Source organism: Miniopterus natalensis, chromosome 21 (assembly GCF_054644295.1).
Source record: "Miniopterus natalensis isolate mMinNat1 chromosome 21, mMinNat1.hap1, whole genome shotgun sequence".
In the NCBI taxonomy this organism is placed as follows: Eukaryota; Metazoa; Chordata; class Mammalia; order Chiroptera; family Miniopteridae; genus Miniopterus; species Miniopterus natalensis.
Genome location: NC_142101.1, coordinates 16,405,353 through 16,423,999, shown reverse-complemented (window position 1 = coordinate 16,423,999; position 18,647 = coordinate 16,405,353). Strand labels below are relative to the sequence as shown.

The window sequence follows — 18,647 nt, the reverse complement described above, 5'->3', positions numbered from 1 at the left end:
CTTGGACAGAACCAAGATGCACACCAAAGTCTGCTTTTCCAAGGCCCAGGTCCTGAAGCAGCTCAGGCAAAGACTCAAAGCACTCTGAGGTCTGCTTCTGCCTGCAGGCTGATTAATCTCATTCTCTTAATGAGCCTCAGGCTATAGAGAAACTCCATAGTGGGGGGCATCTGGTTATCAGTCTCTTTTCATCCTTGGTTATGAGGGTGCTCTCCAGCTAGTTTTCAGTTGGTTTTTAGGATGTTTTTTCTATGTTTTAATTATAAATCCAGATTGGTCCCAGGAGAGTGTCAGTGTAGCTTCCACTCAGTCTGCTGCCACCTTGGATCTCTTCTTTCCATTAATTTTGAGTTTATTTGTGGGATGGTTTCCTTTCCTCTCCTTGGAGCCATTTCAGAAAGCCAGGATGGCAGGAGACTGACTGGAAAATACCTGCCAGCCGGATTCGCTACCTCTGTTCCAAGGAAAAGATGCTGATGCAGAAATTGGTGTATTTTTAAACTTTCTGCTGTTGTCAGTGCAGTAGATGCAGCTCAGGGTGAACAACCGCAGGGACTCTGGAAACTTCTGAGAGCTTTCCTGAAACTTAGAAATGAGATAGGATGTTTTGTGTCAATCACTTGTGGGCCAAGAATTTGAGAATCTGATGAACTGATTCTCATGAGGAGAATGCAGGTAGATTTTATTAGGATGGGGACCGGCACCCTCTAATTCATAGATTGTTTCCCCCCAATTTTATTCTTCACTTGTTTTGATGAGATAATATTTTATAGTTAAACATGGACTGAGTATCTATAGATGCCCAGCAGTACATTAGGTTCTTTTTCATCTGTTTTATTTAACCCTAAAAATAATTATGTAATGGGAAGGTTGCTGTCCCTGCTTTAAAGGTTAAGACACCGAGCCTTGAAGGTATGAAGGAAGGATTGAAATCCATGTCCTCTGACTCAAGTCCAGGTTCCTTTGTTTGTTTACTATAAGATAACTGGCTATTCAAGAAGTTAATAAAGAGAGCTTTTTTGAGATTACACTTCCAATAAAAACATATTTAAAAAAAGAGAGACCTAGAAGGTGATAGAGTTGGGATTTCAACCCAACACGTTCAACCCAGGATGTGGACGAGGCTCCATGGAATCAGGTCTGTAACCATTCCACACACTACCTCTCGCTCCTTTGACTGATATGATGCCTCTTATTCCGCACTTAAATGTTTCTTTCATCTCTTCTCCTAAACACTGAGAGGAGGGGCATTATCTTACTTGTTTTTTCAGCCCCTTGACCTGGGAAGGTTGCCCTTTCAAAGAAAAAAAGAGCAATAAATTTTACTTTTCCATCTCATACTTGGGACATTTTGCTTTCTAACAAGTCATCCAGTTCCTTTCTCATATTGCTAACTCCTTTGTTTGACGTCAGAAACAAAAGGACAGAAATCGGTTATACGTATTTTGAGTCTCTCTTACAAATATCTGTGGCCTTCAGAGCCTGGGCAGCTGGTGAATTCTCCACAGCTCTTTGTAACATGGGAAGATGAGGGTCATGAACTCCTGCAGAGCCAGCCCTAGTCAAACTAGCTGGTTTTGGCCTCCACCCTTTACTGCTCTCAGTCCCCACTCTGGGCTACCGAGGTCACCAGACTCACTGTATTGTTAGAGCTAAAAAGTTGATGAGAGTTCCTATCCAGTCAATTTCATCTTCAAACAATACAGAAGATAACGAAATCTCCCATATATAATCAGTAAGGTTGGACCTTGCCCCAACCCTACACTGCACCTGTTGTCCTCAGCTAGCCTGGTGACATTCACGATGGGACTCTACTTGGAAATTACCTGGGGACACCTAGCACTGCAGCCATCTCCTCTTTTACCCCAAGAGAAAGCCTGCTCTCAACTGCTTATAATCCAGAAAGAACCGAAAGTTTAACCCATGTTAAAATGTTAAAAACTGAGAAAAGCTTAATGTGTCTTCTCTCCCAGTGGGCCAAGAACTCAGTTTTAATAAACCCATCTTCATTATCAAGTTCCCAAAATATTGATCTGTGCAACCCTGTTAAATGCAATGCTAAAATTAGTGCAACAGTGTGTGTGGGAGGGAGGAATGAGTTCCAAGGTTAACAACATTTCAAAAATACCTGTTCTTTGAAAATCCACAATGAATTCTTACTTTCAGATTAAATCACCTAAGAAATCATGCAACATCATCAACAAAAATCAGGCTGGCTTGATTGAACACAATGGTTTTTCTAAATTCATCTCAACATAGTATTTATTAAGTATATTGTGCATTCAGACCACTGTTCCATGGAAGGGCCAAATACCCTACAGGGTGAATAATTTGTGTCAGGAGAATCAGCTCTGTTTCCTGTTCAACTTGGACTGTACTGGGGAGTCTCAAAGTCCGTCTACGTATAGGACTAGCTGAGCTCTGTGAGTGCGCTCCAACACCCCCCCCCCACACACACACACACACACAACATTAATGGCAGTCATCATAGGTGGGGTTTGCTGCGGGCCTCAAAACAGAGAAGCTGTATTAAGTGTGAGCGTTTCAGGGCTCAGGAAACCAGGGCGTGAGGCACATGGCTCCTTCATTGTGACTTTTGACGGATCATCACTTCCCCCAGCTGAGAAACTGGAAGCTGAGGGAGAAACATATTGGGCTCATGCATGGAAAATAGGCAATATTTATTCCTATTTAACACTCCAGAGACCCATTATGTCATTCACTGAAAGGGGAATTAAATTAGCACATACGTCTATCTGGTTTTTGTTTGTTTATTTCTCTCTACATCTCAGAAAAAATAAATATCTGTTCCTTTCAGGGCTTTATGTTGATTTTCATATTATTGCTTAAAATATGAATGATTACCATGTATGTGTTTGACTAATTCTGAATGATTATAATCAGAAATCTCCTTTCCTTTTATAGTAAACTTACCGATGGCTTAATTCCTCTTTTTTAATCCCTTTCACAGAATTGTGGATTTGTGGAACACTGGATATTATGATTGATTACAATATCTGTATTATAATGCATCGGATGGTTTGATCTATCACGTGGCTTATGGGATAGCTGCTCTGTACTGTGTGGTCTCGCCCATGAACACGAGCAGAGAGTTGTTTCGACTCAGAAATACTGAGAACTCAACATAATTAAAAGCAAAACCGTTTTCTGTGCTTTGTAAAAACAACTATTTTGAGTCTCAAATTATAAGGCCTAAAATACAGTGAGATCAATTTCCAAACTAAAGCAAGGTATGTAGGCCACAAAAGTTCTGAAAATCCCTCCCATACTCTCCTATCCTGACCAAAAAAATGATGGAACACTACACATAGTTAGATGCAAGAGTGATTTTACATTCAGAAAACTTTAAAAATATATTCCCTTTACAAAGGAGATTAGGGAGACAGATTTAGGAAACAATATTAATTAAAATGGAGAGGATAGCAATGTCCCAGGGAGCAGAACAGGTCAAAAAAATGCTTATTTTAAAGAAATAAAAGAGTAAACCCTGAAATTCCACATACCTCACGACACATATATGTATTTCATAAAGTTTAAAAAATGAAGCGTTATTCAATGCAGAGTCATGTCAGAGAGAAATCATCCTATATTTTATTTTCATTAGGATGACCTGTCTGTGGGATGAGTGACCCCATTTGGAAGCTAGAGGAAACTGGACTTGAGAATTATAAAGCATAAAGACCTCAGAACCCACAGCCCTGGCTACTTGAAACTGCTGATCCGAATCTTTCAGAACTCCTCGCTGGCCTATAAAATGTTTCTCTGAACCGGGACATTATCACCATTTGGAGATATGAGAGGATCAGACTACAAATTCAAATTTAAATAATGTGTGACTATTATACCTTATTTATTTTACTTCCAGAGATTCATTCAGGAAAAGAAATCGTGTGTTTATAAAAATTCAAATGGCAATCAGTTTACTAGAGCAAACTATTGATCAGGCTATGTTTTCACATGGGAACAACTTATATTAATATAATTGTTTTTTACATCAATTAAGGATGACATATTTTAGATTTAAAAGGGGATAAGATGAATACTTTGCCATAGTGGGGGAGTTAAATCCACTAAGACAACATGTATGAAAACTTTACAGTTCTCTTCTGGTTTCATTTAGGTAATTCCCCAAAATAATTTTTTTGTAAGATATAGAAGAAGTGATTGTTACCAGAATCAGACTGTTATATGCCAAGGGTGGGTAAAAATTAACCCCACATTGTCATGAGGCTGTCAATGTTTGGAAAGCCGATAGGATGCATTACTGATCTTTGTATGCTGGTGTTTAGGGTAATGACCAATGCACAGTAGGCCTCTTAACAGAGAGTTGTTGGAGTGAGCCCATCGACACTGTATTGCTCGAAAATGCAGCATTCGGCTGAAGGCAAATGATAAAAAAGAAACAGTTTGGGCTCAGCGTGTTCGAAAGCTTAGAAGCGTAAAACAAAAAATCTGGTATCTGTCTTTAGTTAAAGAACCACTACCGCTCTGTCGTCTGCAGCTACTGCTCCAGCTGTGGCATATTCCACGGGCGGGAGCTTCGATTAATTCTCATGCTCGCCCCGAGGCCACGGGAAGAGATCTTGCCCCAGTGTTTTCTCTGCCTTTTCTTTCCCCCTCCGCATTTTCCAGCCTACCAAGTCCTGTCTTTTGGCCCATCCTTGCTTTTTATAGACCTTTTTCTTATTGACTTCTGCCTGATCACTTGATGGACTTTTAATTTTGATTGGACTCTGTTCTGGTAATAACATGCAGATGTCAGATAACCTACTTTCCCCCGGCTTCCGACTCCGGACCCAATACCCTTATATTTGATGAAAAGAACAGGCCTTGGCGTCAGTGCGGCCATCAGCCCAGAAATCTTTCCAGAAGACAACTCAGGGCCGCAGTGGCAAAAGGGATACGACAGACAGGAAAACAAAAGAGCTGCTACACTTGCCGGGTTCAAACCCACTCTAAACAAACTTCAAGTTGTACCTTTGGTTTTGCCTTTGGGCAAAATGAAACCCACAGCTCCCCTGCCCCAGGCTCACCTTCACCCCAAGTACAGCCACCTTCCTGGGGGCATCACTCCTATCTCTTCCAGCTCCGGCTGCTCTCAAGCCCCCCACCCCCCCATTCCTGCCCCATCTCCCCGGCTTCAGGGTTTCTTTTCATTACCGACTGCTGGGGAAGATCGGCCAAGGTCAGGCAGCAAGCCTGGGAATTGCATCTTCCACAGCCTGTCCGTTTCTGCTCAGGCCGACTCTCGACTTGCCTGAAATTGCTCCCGCGGGCTTACATTTGCCCATGTCACCACTTTGGAACAAAATTCATATCCCATGCCCTAGGCACGGGCCGTTAAAAAATCTTGAAGTTATAATGGACCCTGGAGTCACAGCTGACTCAAGGTGTTGAAGATTTTCCCCCCTCTGTGGGGAAAAATTGAAGATAAAATTTCATTTTCTTCCCTCTTCATCCTAGGGACTGTATGCCTGTGTACTGGTATTAACTTACAGATGGACTATTCCACGTGCTTGAAAATAACACTCATCTAACAGTCAGTGTTTTATCACCTGGAAAATAAACAAAAGCGAGATCCTGACTTAGAACAGACCCAAGTGTGGATGTTTATTTAGTCTCCCTAAAATGTACTTCTAAACAGATTCAGTTCGGTGAGTTCCAAACCTATCAGCCAGATTTTTTATAATATGATCCTGCTGTTCAGTACTTCGCCGCAGTTCTCATTAGCATGAGCGTTGATCTTCTGATCTCACCCCCTTACCCCAAAATCTCTGCAGAGACCTGTCCTGTCTCTCTGCCCAATTTGGGAAAGCGCACTCCCACACTATTAATTAGGTGGTGATTAACCCACGTTATGCAAAATTCAAGATGAGTCCTTCAAGTAAGGGCTGCTTTAGATGTATTTAAAACAAAACAGTATTCCTAATTCTCATCAGATGTCCTCAAAAATGGTTTAACTTTAATACAGGAAGAACAATAATTTCGTAAAAAAATTTAGGTGAACGAGCAACGAATTGGCACGGACTCCTGCTCCCCTGCGGAGCCTCATTAGAATTTGGTCTCCGTGGAGGCAGGGACGCTGTTAGCTTGCTCTGCGGTGCCATGTACAGTGCCTGGCCCACAGCAGATGCTCAGCAAATATCTCCAATGAGGTTGAGTGACTTATATGGAATATTTATATAGAGTCCTGTACTTTCTAGACTTCTTAAAGTCATGGGTTATACCATGTGTGTTTAGGCATCTTTACGCTTTAACACAGTGCCTGGTACTTTCTTTCTAATCAGTCATTATCTGTTTAAAAAAAAAAAAAGACACTTTCCTACATCAGAGGACCTACGAACACGGCCGTAATACTAGTCCAAAGCCCTCTTTCCCACGGAACTGCGATTTAATTGCACGGTTTGAGTTCTGAAGTTATCTGAGTGACCACAGAGTCATGGTGAGGGCAAGAAACGCCCAGAAACCCGCTGCCACCTACCCTTGACGTCTCTCAAAGCGACATCTGTCACATCAGCCTACTGTCCAGATCAAGGGCCTCAAGGGATGGGGCACAAGGCAGGTGGCATTTTGGCTAAAGAGAGGCAGGCAACTGGCCCAGAGTGACCAGAGGGAAGAGCGGGCCTTGGGGGAAAGCCTCAGAAAGACACACAGGCAGCCTCGGGGGGACTTGGTGGCCACGGGCGCAGGGGAGACAGGGAGCTGAGCTGGCTGGAGAGAAGCCAGAGGCACAGGGACACCCCCACTCTTCCCCTTGATTCCCCAACAGAGTTTCATCAGTCACAGCAGATGTCTTTCCTCCAAGATGAACCGGAATCGCTCCCCTGGGAGACGGATTCCTTTGCATTTGAAACTTTGGGACTGACTTTTTTAAAAAAAGAAAAGAAATGGGGCGGAGGAGGGAGGCATGGGGGCCGGGATCCCATTTACTCAAATTACAGTTTTCATTCCCCACCGAACTTCATAATTTGGCAAATAGATTCTGTCTGTTGTGCAGAAAAGGGAAGGCAAGGGGTATATTATGCAACTTCCTGCTACTCTAATTAAGTTTCTCACCATTTGAACCTGCGATATAGGCATGTTAATCTCAGAAGAAGAAAAAATGAGAGGCTTTCTCAGCATTATGCAAGGGGGGCCATTAAGCTCCTCTGGATCCCCCTAGTCAGCACCCTGCTGTCTTCCCGCAGGAAAGCTGCTGGGGGTGCTCTGGGCTCTGCAGGGGCTCAGGTCACACCAGGGGGCATCGCAGGGGTCTACAGAGGCCGATTTTCCCCTAAACACCCCTCTATTCCCTCCAAAGCTCAACATACACTGTAAGAGCCGGTCAACGCGGCCCGACGCCTGGATCACCTCTCTGTGCAACTTGTGGCACCTTAAAAGCCAAAAACACACAACCGAATCCCCAAGGGATTCAACAGGAAGTCCCCGCAATGAAAATCGTGTTATAAATAAGACGGTAGCAGCAAGATTCGACGGGAAACGAGTCATCAGAGAACCTGAAGCCCTGGCCGCTGGTTCTGCTCCTCTGGTCCCAGACCCCTTGCTTGTTTTATCTTACCCGTGGGGGGACAAACAACATTTAACCCCTGAAATCCCACATTCTCAGCTGTGCAACTAGTGGGTTCCCCCTGCCACCAGCCCCACCCTTACCCACGTTATTTCCTAAGATCATTGAAAGATCAGGGAAACCATGTATGTGAAAGTATTTTGAAATATGCTAACATGTCACGCAAATATAGGCTCTTTTCATTACTGCCCCCTGCATTCAAATCTGATTTTCTTTCCCCCTTGCACGTCTGTGCCAATTCTAACTTGCCTTAGTTCCCACAGCTTATTTTCGCTTGGACTCATCAGCTTTTAAATATCTGACCTTCACCGAATCTCACCCGATACCTAACCCTGAATTCCCCCCACGTTTTAAACTCATTACCTCTTGAAGTGTCCTCGTTGTTGACCAATGAGGAAAATAGGTCCCTGTCCTCTCCATAGCCCCTCTTGGTCCCTCTGTAAGCAGGTACCATGTGTCCCTTCTGTCTTCCTGCCTTAAGACTGAACATCTCAGGTTCCCCAGCCTTTTCTTCGAGGTCCCCCCCCTTTTCCAAGCCATTCATCTTTTTTTTTTGCTCTCTTTTGAAGCCCCTGGCAAGTCCGTCTATGGGTTTGTAAAGTGCGCCACCCCAGATGGACCGTGGCCTCCTGCCGGGGGCTCAGGGTCGCCGAGTGGAGCCCAGTCACCGTCTATTCATGTATCTTCCACGATCCTGCTGATGCAACCAAGGGCAGCGCTACTTTCCTTACTGCTTTTCTCTCAACAGCATCACACCGTTAACTTTTTCTAAGATGTTACCTAGTGTAAATTAGAACCCCCAAGGACAAGAAACGGTAAAATCAACCTATTCATCTTTCGTTCAGTCGCATGAGCTAGGGCACCATTTCCTAACCATGCAGAGAGTGGGCCTATGACTTACTCGTTCCCAGACATGGGAATGTTTTTTTATTTTTTGATTTGATGAAAAATATGATCCTTTCATGACTGGAACATACCGAAGACTAAAAAAAGAAAATCAACAATTGATTCGGACAGGATTACTTAAAGAACACATTCAAGTTGGCTTTTGAAAAGCAAGTAAGTCCAATGAGACGAGCAAAAGAAGGTTTTGCTGACTTTTAGGTACATAATATCTCTTTTCACTTACATGAAAGTTTCTGGGTTTTTCTACCAGAAAACCAGAAATACGCGTCATGAAACTAATGACCCCTTAACTGGAAATCAGTTACTGTATGTGGTAGGTGACCTCGTGGAACGTAGCCGGACTGTCAAACTCGGTTAATATTTGCTTTGCCAGGACCCAATCCAGAGAGAATATGAAAGGATCTGGCGAGGTCAGTAACTACAACACAGGAAGCCTTCACCTTCTAATGCAGCTACTGAGCAGAAAGAAAAAAAATCCTACCTGCTTTCCTGATTGTCAAAAACACAAAAGCCAGGAACCCAGTAGCTGTAGCAGGGCTTCCTTTGGGGGGGGGGGGATATAGTAAGAGCAAAAAATATAATCTCATGCAGATCAGGAGACTGGATTGAAAGGGATCTGAGGTAGTGATGATATTCTTTTATCCTACAGGTATCACGAACTTTTTATCTTATCAGATTGACTAAGACTCTCTGTCCCCAAAGATATACAGTGAGAAATTATCTAGTGTGTCAGCAACCATATAGCTAATCTTCCTTAGCATTTCAGATGAGAAATGACCCATAGTTTGAACACAGTCCTTTCAAGGAGAGAAGGGAAAAAGTTTTAGGAAGGAGTAAGGGATTTTCATAATATTTTTATTTTAACCATCCTAGAATAAATTCTGCAACCTGGACTGCAGACTTTTTAAAAAAAAAATAGTGACAAGGACATCTTTCAGTATGGCTTCTCATTAAAAATATACAAAGCCCAACTAACCAAAACAACGCCACAGCTTTAAGAATATCACTGGCTAAAAGTGGTATGTGTCTTTTGAAAACAAGCCCCAAGAAGTTTTTATTGTTCAGTTATCAAGTATATATTAGAAATTTCCGTTAGGCTAGAAACTTCGAGAAGGGCCTAAAAATTATAAAATGCATTTTAAAAATAGTTACGTCAGATAGTAGGGCAGAGAGATATAAAAATGATAAGGCCCCGGATAAAGACAGTCCCTTCAATAAATGCTGTTGGTAAAACTCGACAGACACATGCAGGGGCAATGTGGCAAGAGCGGGGGAGTTTTGTGGTAGACCAAGAGCTTAAACGAAGTCACCAAATCTATGCCTACACCTCAGTTGTTGTTTTTTTTTAAGGTTAACTCCTAATCCAGTATTTGAGGATTATTTTACTGTTGCTATTTGCTAGGTTTTGGCTACAGCACACTATGGGGTAAAAATAGCAGTATGTTATAACAGTTAAAACCAGTCAAACAGCCATGAATTCCATTCTCACAGGGCCTGGGAGAGCAGGAATCACATCTACTGGATTCCAACTATATTTCCATAGCCCTAAAGTGTCTAGCACATAACAGAAACTACTGACACCAAAATAAATGAAGAAATTGATCATTTTGGAAAACAACTGTCTCTTCCTGAGATTTGATGCTTAAAAATCTCTCATTTCATATACGCAGTTTAGATTGTATTCTTAACTGTGCCCATGACACAGAAATAATGCCGCATATCAAATACAAGGGAAAAAAAAACAAACACCACCACTCACCTCCACATAGGATACTTGCTGAAAGTTTTTAATGAGGCATTAACAGCTCTGTAAATTAAAGTTCTAATTTGCACCGTTTTATGAAATAAACAAGGAGAGAACAGCATCAGATGCAGGCTCCCGCTTGCTGCCTCCGCTCAACACATTTTAAGTGAGTGTCAAATTGATTTTGCAATCCTTAATTATATTTCTCTAATTTTTTCCCTGACTGCTGAATTTGTAAGTATGCAGGAGAAATCAGTTTTCAAGCAAACTATTTTTCTCAGATAAACTTAATAACATAGCAGATTAACACCAATTATATGAGCTATGAAAAACACATCGCAGAGGTGCCATCGCATCCAAGCAAGAACTGGCCCATTGTGTAGGCGAATGTGGGTTTTATATTTTTACTAAGTAAATTCTTCCTTATGATAAGATAGCTAAAAAAAAAAAAAAAAAAAAAAAAAAAGACAAACACCAGCCCTTTCTGTTCATAACAATTTCTGTCCTAATCTGAATGACATCAAAAGAAAACCTATTCTGCAGAGAAAAACAATGCTGTTGCTGTGTTTTGTTTTGTTTTTTTAATTATACAGATTCTTGCTATCAGCACAGCTTAGGAATTTTTTCCTTTGCTTTATAATATGTAGTGGATACCAATTTGTTGCAGGGGAAATTTGGAGTGTTGAGCCTAATCTGAAGTATATAGTGTTTCAGTCTCTGAAGGAGTTCAGGACCAGTAAATTAAATAATATAAACGCTGATGATTGTTTTTTCTTTAAATAAAGTAAAAGCAATTTTTCCATTACCAGCTAGATCAATGGTTCTTATTTGTACCTGAAAGTCGCATGAATCACCTGGAGAACTCTCCCGTGTACCCACTTCAATGACATGCAGTAGGCCACATGCCTTTAAAAGGTGCACATGATTCAGTAAGTTTGGGGCGATGCGTCCCTGTAAGGCCACCACCAGGATTCCTCCTCCTGGCAGGTGGTTACATGTCCGGCTGGCAGGCAATGGAAACGGGCTGAGGCTCTGTGTCCGTCTTTAGGAAGATGGGTCCATTTCTGGTTTACACTGACTGACAGGATTTGACCAGGACCCCCTCCTTTGTAGGGCCTGAGATCTAATATTTTCTCTCTCAAGTCATGCTTCTTCCCCCTCAAGGCCATGCGACACAGGAGTCGATCAATCACGAGGACAAAGCAAAGATTTTGTAAAAGCCCCACCTACCTTGCCCTTATTTCTGGGATCTTGATCCTACAAGTCCCAGCATTCTAATTACTCAGTCATGTTCTTAAACATGTTTTTAAGAAATTTTATCCAACTTATTTTTCTTTTTCCCCCCGTTCCTCGGCAGGATTTTTTGATAGGCCTCGCAGCTGGAGGCGGTGGTCACCTGTAATTATTTCACTACGTGTGTGATGCACGATTTCTCTGTGAGGTCTTAAGCTCCCTAGGTTAGGGACTGTCCCTGTTTTGCCCCACACCCTTTCTAGAATCCCAGTCATAGCCCCTGGTGAGTGCGGTCATCATGAGAAAGATCCCTGCATGGAGCAACTCAATGACGGAGCCCAAACGCTTAAGAAATGGTTTGCAGAACGCAGAGGGGAACCTTGGTGATAAATATTGCTTTCTTTATCGTTTTTAAAGGACATAATGGTACCACACTGTTGAAGGGCACATAGGGTGGGGAGTACAAAAAGTCCCTTAATTTTTGAAAATTATAAATAATCTTGAAGAAAGCACCTACAGTAAAGAAGTGGGCGAAAGAAAGCGGGTGACTATAGATTGAGGAGTGACTGGCAGGTGAGAAAATGGACAGGCTGAGTCTCATTTTAAGAGAAGAAACCGATTTGCAAGTGCATGTTCAAAGGTAAAGGCGGCCACTAGCAACGCAGAAGCGAGATGCAGAGCGTCAGGCCTCCAGAGAAAGACAACAGGCACCTAACAGAACAAAGGCCAGGGCTTCACAGGCTGCGCAGAAGGAAGTGACACGTGGTAGAGAGAGGCTGTGAAAGACCATCGCCAAGATTTATGTGGTTCGGCATGGATGGAAAGGCACGTAATTCAAACTCCTGAATTTCAAAATGCCAGCTATAAATGCATATATAATAACAATCACAAAAGTAGCTTGTGCCCTGGCCAGTGTGGTTCAGTGGGTTGGGCATCCCGCGCACCAACAGGTCCCTGCTTTGATTCCTGCTCAGGGCACATGCCTGTGCTTTGGGCTCGATCCCCGGTAGGGGGCATGCAGGAGGCAGCTGATCCATGTTTCTCGAATTCTCTCTCTCCCTTCCTCTCTCTCTAAAGTCAATAAAAACATATATATATATATTTTTTTAAATAAAGCTATGGTGTGCTAACCTTTCTGGTGATTCCCGCATTGAGTCCTTACAACAATCCATTTTAAAGATGGGCTGCACTGAGCGACAGGGCAGGGAGGCGACTCGTGCCAAGTTGCGCACTGCATGTTGGGGAGCCAGATTTTAAAGGAGGGGGGTCCTACTCCAGAGCCACCCCTCACGACTACCGCCACTGCCACCTTCCCTCAGAACTGGGATGCCAGCGTCAATAGCTCCACTGCCCTCGAAGCAGAATTCAATCAGTTGGATGCTGTTAATCCATCCATAGCATTGATCACTGTTGTTTCTACAGCACTTTCAAGATTAAAAGTGCCTTTTATTGTACTATATATGTTTATTATGACTGTCATCCTAAACCTATTGCAATGAGCCCTAATGATATGTATGGGTAAAAGCGTCAAAATGCTCATTAACTTCAAAATTTAATAAGCCTGAGGACAGCCTGCAGCGGAGAGAGCTGTGCAACACTTGGTTCCCAGGGAGCTGTGGTGGGGCAGGGAACTGTTTTTTTTTTTTCTTTTTTCTTTTTTTTTAAATATATCTTTATTGATTTCAGAGAGAGGAAGGGAGAGGAAGAGAGAGAGATACATCAATGATGGGAGAGTCATTGATCGGCTGCAGCCCACAACCCGGGCACGTGCCCTGACCGGGAATCGAACCCCGATCGCCTGGATCCTAGATTGATGCTCAACCGCTGAGCCACGCCCGGCCGGGGAGGAAGCTGTTCCTGACATAGCGCCCTGGCTGCAGCAATGACACAGGAGGAACTTCACAGCAACTGAGGACCGTTCATGAGAATTTCCTTTTGTTTCTAGTATTGTATAGCTTGAAACACACTTTCTTATACATCTCAGGCCAACAGAGGCTAAACAAATTGAGCTACCAATCTAGGTTATCAATACTTTCAAAAAGGTAAGCAGGGGGGGTTTAGACAGGCATCTCCAGGGAGAGCTATCAGAAGGTTTTAAGCAAGAGGGTGACAAGAAAGGTGGTCAGTTTGAGAAATAATGTGGAAAAGGGTGAGTGTGTTGGTAGAGAGGCTCACAACCCAAAGCTGGATGAGAGAGGAGCTACAGGGCCTTCCCGCCTGCTTGTTAAACTGCGAGACCATAGAGTAGATCCGTATATTTATTTTTTAGTAACTACAGCCTGCACCAGACATCAAAGGTTAAATAAAATCTGGGGCTCAAATCGGCCCTGAAAAAACTCGGCATTTTATTTATTTAGTTTTGGGGTTTGTTTTAAAGCGCTTTCTAGCAAAATTACTTGCTCCCAGTCATAGGAAAACAAATACCGGGACACCAAGGGTGTTGAAGGTCAGAATTAATATGCTTTTATTAATTAGTCTATCAGAAGAAGTCTGCCCGGCCTGCGCCTTTACTGCGACTGCTTATAATCAGCTCTCCTTTAATGAAGTGCTTAAAAGTCCTAATTTACTAGCAATAATAAAAAAATAGCAACAATAATACAGAAATATCATCCGGTAAGAAAATATAAAATATGGGCTTTTACAGCCTATTGATTTTGGTTGCATTTCTCTTTCCACAGATGGGTAATTAATTGAACCTCTGGATCCTACAGCGTTTTCGTTCAGCCACTTTTGGGGGAAGACGGGTGAAATACTAAGGGAACACCGCGTGTGACCACCACACAGTGTCCTTGAGCGGCATTATTAGGAAGAAAGTGTGCAGAGTTCTCATCTGCAAGACGCTCAACAGCGGTAATCACATTTCTTGCGAAGACAAATAAAAGGGAATTACATCCAGGTGCGCACGTACGCCCGCGTCCCCCGTGGCCTGCAACAAAGATCTCCCCACGGGCAGCCGCGGGTTTCTGGGCAGGGTCACCAGGAAAGGCTGGTGTGATTGGCATCCAGACGCTGCAAGAGTCAAACCTGCCCCCCTTCCCCCCCCAATGATCATGGGCCTGTTTTCACTAATAGGAGAAAGACAAGGGACAGGGGAGAGGGGTCACCCCTGGAATGCCAATCTGAGCCGCACGGCGTTTTCTGCTTTCACACCTCCTTTGGGTCCCTGGCACTGCTTGGGAAAGACTAAGCTCTTTATGGAAATCGAGTGGACTGACTCTGAATTTCTGAACAAAATGGGCATTCCCCCCCGCCCCCCTCTGAAGACACAGTGATCTGTCTCCCCTTTGGCTTCCAGCAGGGAGGGGAGGCTCCCTTTGCTCTTTCTGTTTTGGACGAAGGGAGTCCCGTTAACTCCACGCAACCAGGAGAATATTTCACCCCGAGCGCCATCGTGACCTTCTAGTTACAAGATCAGGACACTGGGCCGAGCTGGCTGCTGCTGTGCACCCTCGGGTGTAACCCAGGCCTGGACCTCCCACCTGATACTGAGTCATTCCCCCACCATCACCAGGTTCGTCAAATGAGTAGAGATAGAGTCAACTTCTGTTAATCATCAGCTGTGAGCAAAATGTAATAAAAAAGGACCATATAACGGAATGACCTATTTAAAAATCTCGGGTTTTTTTAAACTCACGGATGCCTTGATAACAACCTCTGCTCTGAATTTTTGAGGCTGCTTAAAGATTCGATAGTCACAGATTTAAACTTCTGGAAATTAAAGGCCTCGGTCATTTGGCACAACCCTCGCTTTAGTAGATGACAGCGACAACGCCCACAGGAATGGAGCCTGTCCATGCCCCAACGCTACGTAGGTTAACTTAATTTTCAATAACAATATTAAATACCGCATTTTAATACAGAATACTGCCTACGATTCATACCCGAGATATAACATTTAGGCAAACATATTTTGTCTGTGTAAGAGCAAGCGAATTAATAGAATGTTGATTTTATAAATTGCAGCAGACTCTTAGAAAAGCTCCCGCTCCATCATCGGCACTTAATAAATATTTGTTAAATGGGTAATAGTTATCAGCTAATGTCTAATGACTGTTGAGTAATCTGTGTGGCAGGCACTGTGCAAAGCTTATTAGGTGGGCTCCCTCCTTTAATCCTTCCCACCTGCTGGATATCAATATGGTTAGTAGTAGTATTATCCCAACTTTAAAGGCAAGGAAATAGTCACAAAAATGATTAAGTGGTTTGTCTAATTCCACTTAGCTAACAAATAATGGGGCATGGATCTGAAACGTATCAGCCAGTCTGCTCCCAGAGCCGTCACTCTTAATCACACAGAAGTGAGGGAGTTAATATATGGCCTTAAATTTATACTATGATGTAAATGACTGATAATATACTCTTCCTGGATATTAGAGAGTTTTGAAAGAACACTATCAGAAAGGAAAAAAAAAGATAAAAAAATAAAAATGGGTTCATCCGGTTACATTTCTACAAGCCAACAGAGCCAGAGAACCAAGCCAATAACCTGAGGGCGGAGGACCTGAGTAGAGGCTTCTCCAAAGAGGACACCCAGGTGGCCAACAGACACAGGAGGAGATGCTCAATATCACCCATCATCAGCGAGATGCCAATTAAAACCACAATGAGGTATCACCTCACACCTAGAATGGCTCCATCAATAAGTCAACAAACAACAAGTGCTGGCGAGGGTGTGGAGAAAGGGGAACCCTGGTGCACTGCTGGTGGGAATGCAGACGGGTGCAGCCACTGTGGGAAAACAGTATGGAGGCTCCTCAAAAAAATTAAAATAGAACTCCCTTACAACCCAGCAATTCCACTTCTGGATTTTTATCCAAAGAAATACAAAGCACTAATTTGAAAAGATATAGGCACCCCTATGTTCATTGCAGCATTATTTACAATTTTCAAGTTATGGGAGCAACCTAAGTGTCCGCTGATAGAAGATTATAGATGGAGGAACTGGTACATAAATGCGATGGAATATTACTTGGCCATGAAAAGGACGTCAGGAAGAGAAAGACAAATACCCTATGATTTTACTTATATGTGGCATCCCCAAACACAAAATAAACTAACAAAACCAAAACAAACTCACAGACACAGAGAACCAACTGGTGTTTGCCAGATGGCAGGGGGTTGGGGGGCTGGGTGGAAAAGGGGAAGAGATTAAGAAGCACAGATTGGCAGTTACAACATAGTCACAGGGATGTAAAGTGCAGCTTAGGGGATATAGTCAATAATATTGACTCTATAATTACAATAATATTGTAATACGTATAATGTCAGTTGAGTACCAGGTTTATCAGTGGGATTACTTTGTTAGGTATATAAATGTCCAATCGCTATTCTGTACACCTGAAACTAGTATAATAGTGAATGTCAACTGTCATTGAAAAATAAGAATTATGAAACAATTTTTAAAACCCAATAACTTGATATAGACTGATTACTTTTAAAGTTAAAGAAAGCCTTAAAATGAAGGCAAAGCTACTAGTATAAGGGGCCAGTGATGCCCCAGGACGTGCCTGACGCAGAAGGATATTTTCTCCAGGAATCGCCAAAGCTCCAGGGAGCAGCTCGAGCCAGAACTGCGACCCCCCTGCCTTGTCCTTCACACGGCGTGGACCCCAACCACATTTCCTGTGCAGCTGGAGGCTTCGTTACAGACAGAAGGACCCCGGTTCGGTGAGGCCCGTGGTTACGGCCTAACTTTTTTAAAGCGGAATTTGGAAAACTTCCCAGACGGTACATCTGCCCCGAGCCCTCGCGCCTCGGAGTATGAGGCCGGCTCCGGAGACAGCGCAGACGCCTAACCGTATTAGCGGCGGACGGGCCACTTCATCTTTCGCTGCGGCGACAGTGGGTGATCCCATCAGAAACCTGTCCTCCGGCTGCCGGCAGATCCGAGCTGACACGCTCGCGGAGCTACACCCAGGCGAGGGAGCGACGCTGCTCCTCGCGGAAACACACCGCGAGCCAAACGGTGGGCCGGGGAGCTCGATTCTATTTGCATTTGAGAAAAAGTCTTACGTTTTAAGATACCTGCTTTTTCTCTTTTCCTTCCTTTCTTGGACGTTTTCTCACCCTAAGCAGGCACTGAGCATTTTAGGGGGCTCGCGGATGCCTTTGTGGCTGTGACGGTGCCGAGGTACCAGGGCCAGTGAAGCTCTCATTAACCCCATGCGTCTCAGCGGGAGGGTAATCATGATTCATTACACTTGTGCATCGGCAGCCAGCTGCACCGAAAAGCAAACTGTTTACTGCGCTTACCTTAGGTGCACGCAGAAACAGCGAGATGCGAGCTACATTTTACAATGCAAGTTCCATTTCATTGTCCTCAACTTAGGCACCATTTGCGTCTGTGCGTGTTTTACTGAATTTATTGGGGTGAGGCTGGTTAACAAAATTATACAGGTTTCAGGTGCACAATATTCCACATCATCTGTACACTCTATTGTGTGTGCACCTCGCCAGGTCAAGTCTCTGACCATCACTATTTATCCCTCCTGTACCCTTCCCCACACCCCCACCCCTCCCCCTGGCAATCACCCCATTGTTGTCTGTGTCCATGAGTTTTTCTGTCTATTTATTTCCTCGATCCACTTTTCTCTTTGCTTTCCACTACTTACCCCACTTTATTTTTCCCCCCTCGGATACTAAAAAGACAGACATAAGGAGACACAATCAAGCTAAAGTTACCAAAGAGTCGAATTCGTGTTTCTATAAATAGGCATGGTAAAAATTCATTGTAAAGGGACATCAAAATTATTAAGAAACCCTTCGGGTCTTTGTGCCTCTTGAATAAAGGGACGTCAGACACACTCACCGGTGAAGTCTGTGTTGACAGGGTGAGTGGAGCTGGGAAACTTATAATATCCGTGTCCTGGGAAACGGATTCCTTTCAGCACCCTGGCCCCCGGGGCGGGCAGAGAGGACTCCCTCCTTTCCAGCTGGTAGATGGGGGGAGGGCCATTCGGTTCCTCAGGTGCCAGCCATCGGGCGTGGATGGCTGTGCTGTTGGCTCCTTCGACCACGGGAGGCCTCAGCCGGGCTGGTGCTAAATGCAAGAAGACGCTCGTTACACTCGAGAACTTGGTTCCTGTCTCTAGACACAGATACGGACACGTGCGGACACACCCACTCCTGTGCATCATCCTCAAAATCAAACCGCTAGGCTCTCAAGTACTAACAGGA

General features: G+C 43.7%; 1 protein-coding gene across 1 annotated transcript in view; it reads right to left on the bottom strand.

Moving 5' to 3' along the window:
* Positions 1–18,647, bottom strand: part of USH2A (usherin) — a 301,382-nt gene that overhangs the window by 196,445 nt on the left and 86,290 nt on the right. The window contains exon 20 of the mRNA XM_087829032.1: positions 18,280–18,510. Coding sequence (XP_087685158.1) covers positions 18,280–18,510 — 231 coding nt within the window. The remainder of the gene's footprint in view (positions 1–18,279; positions 18,511–18,647) is intronic.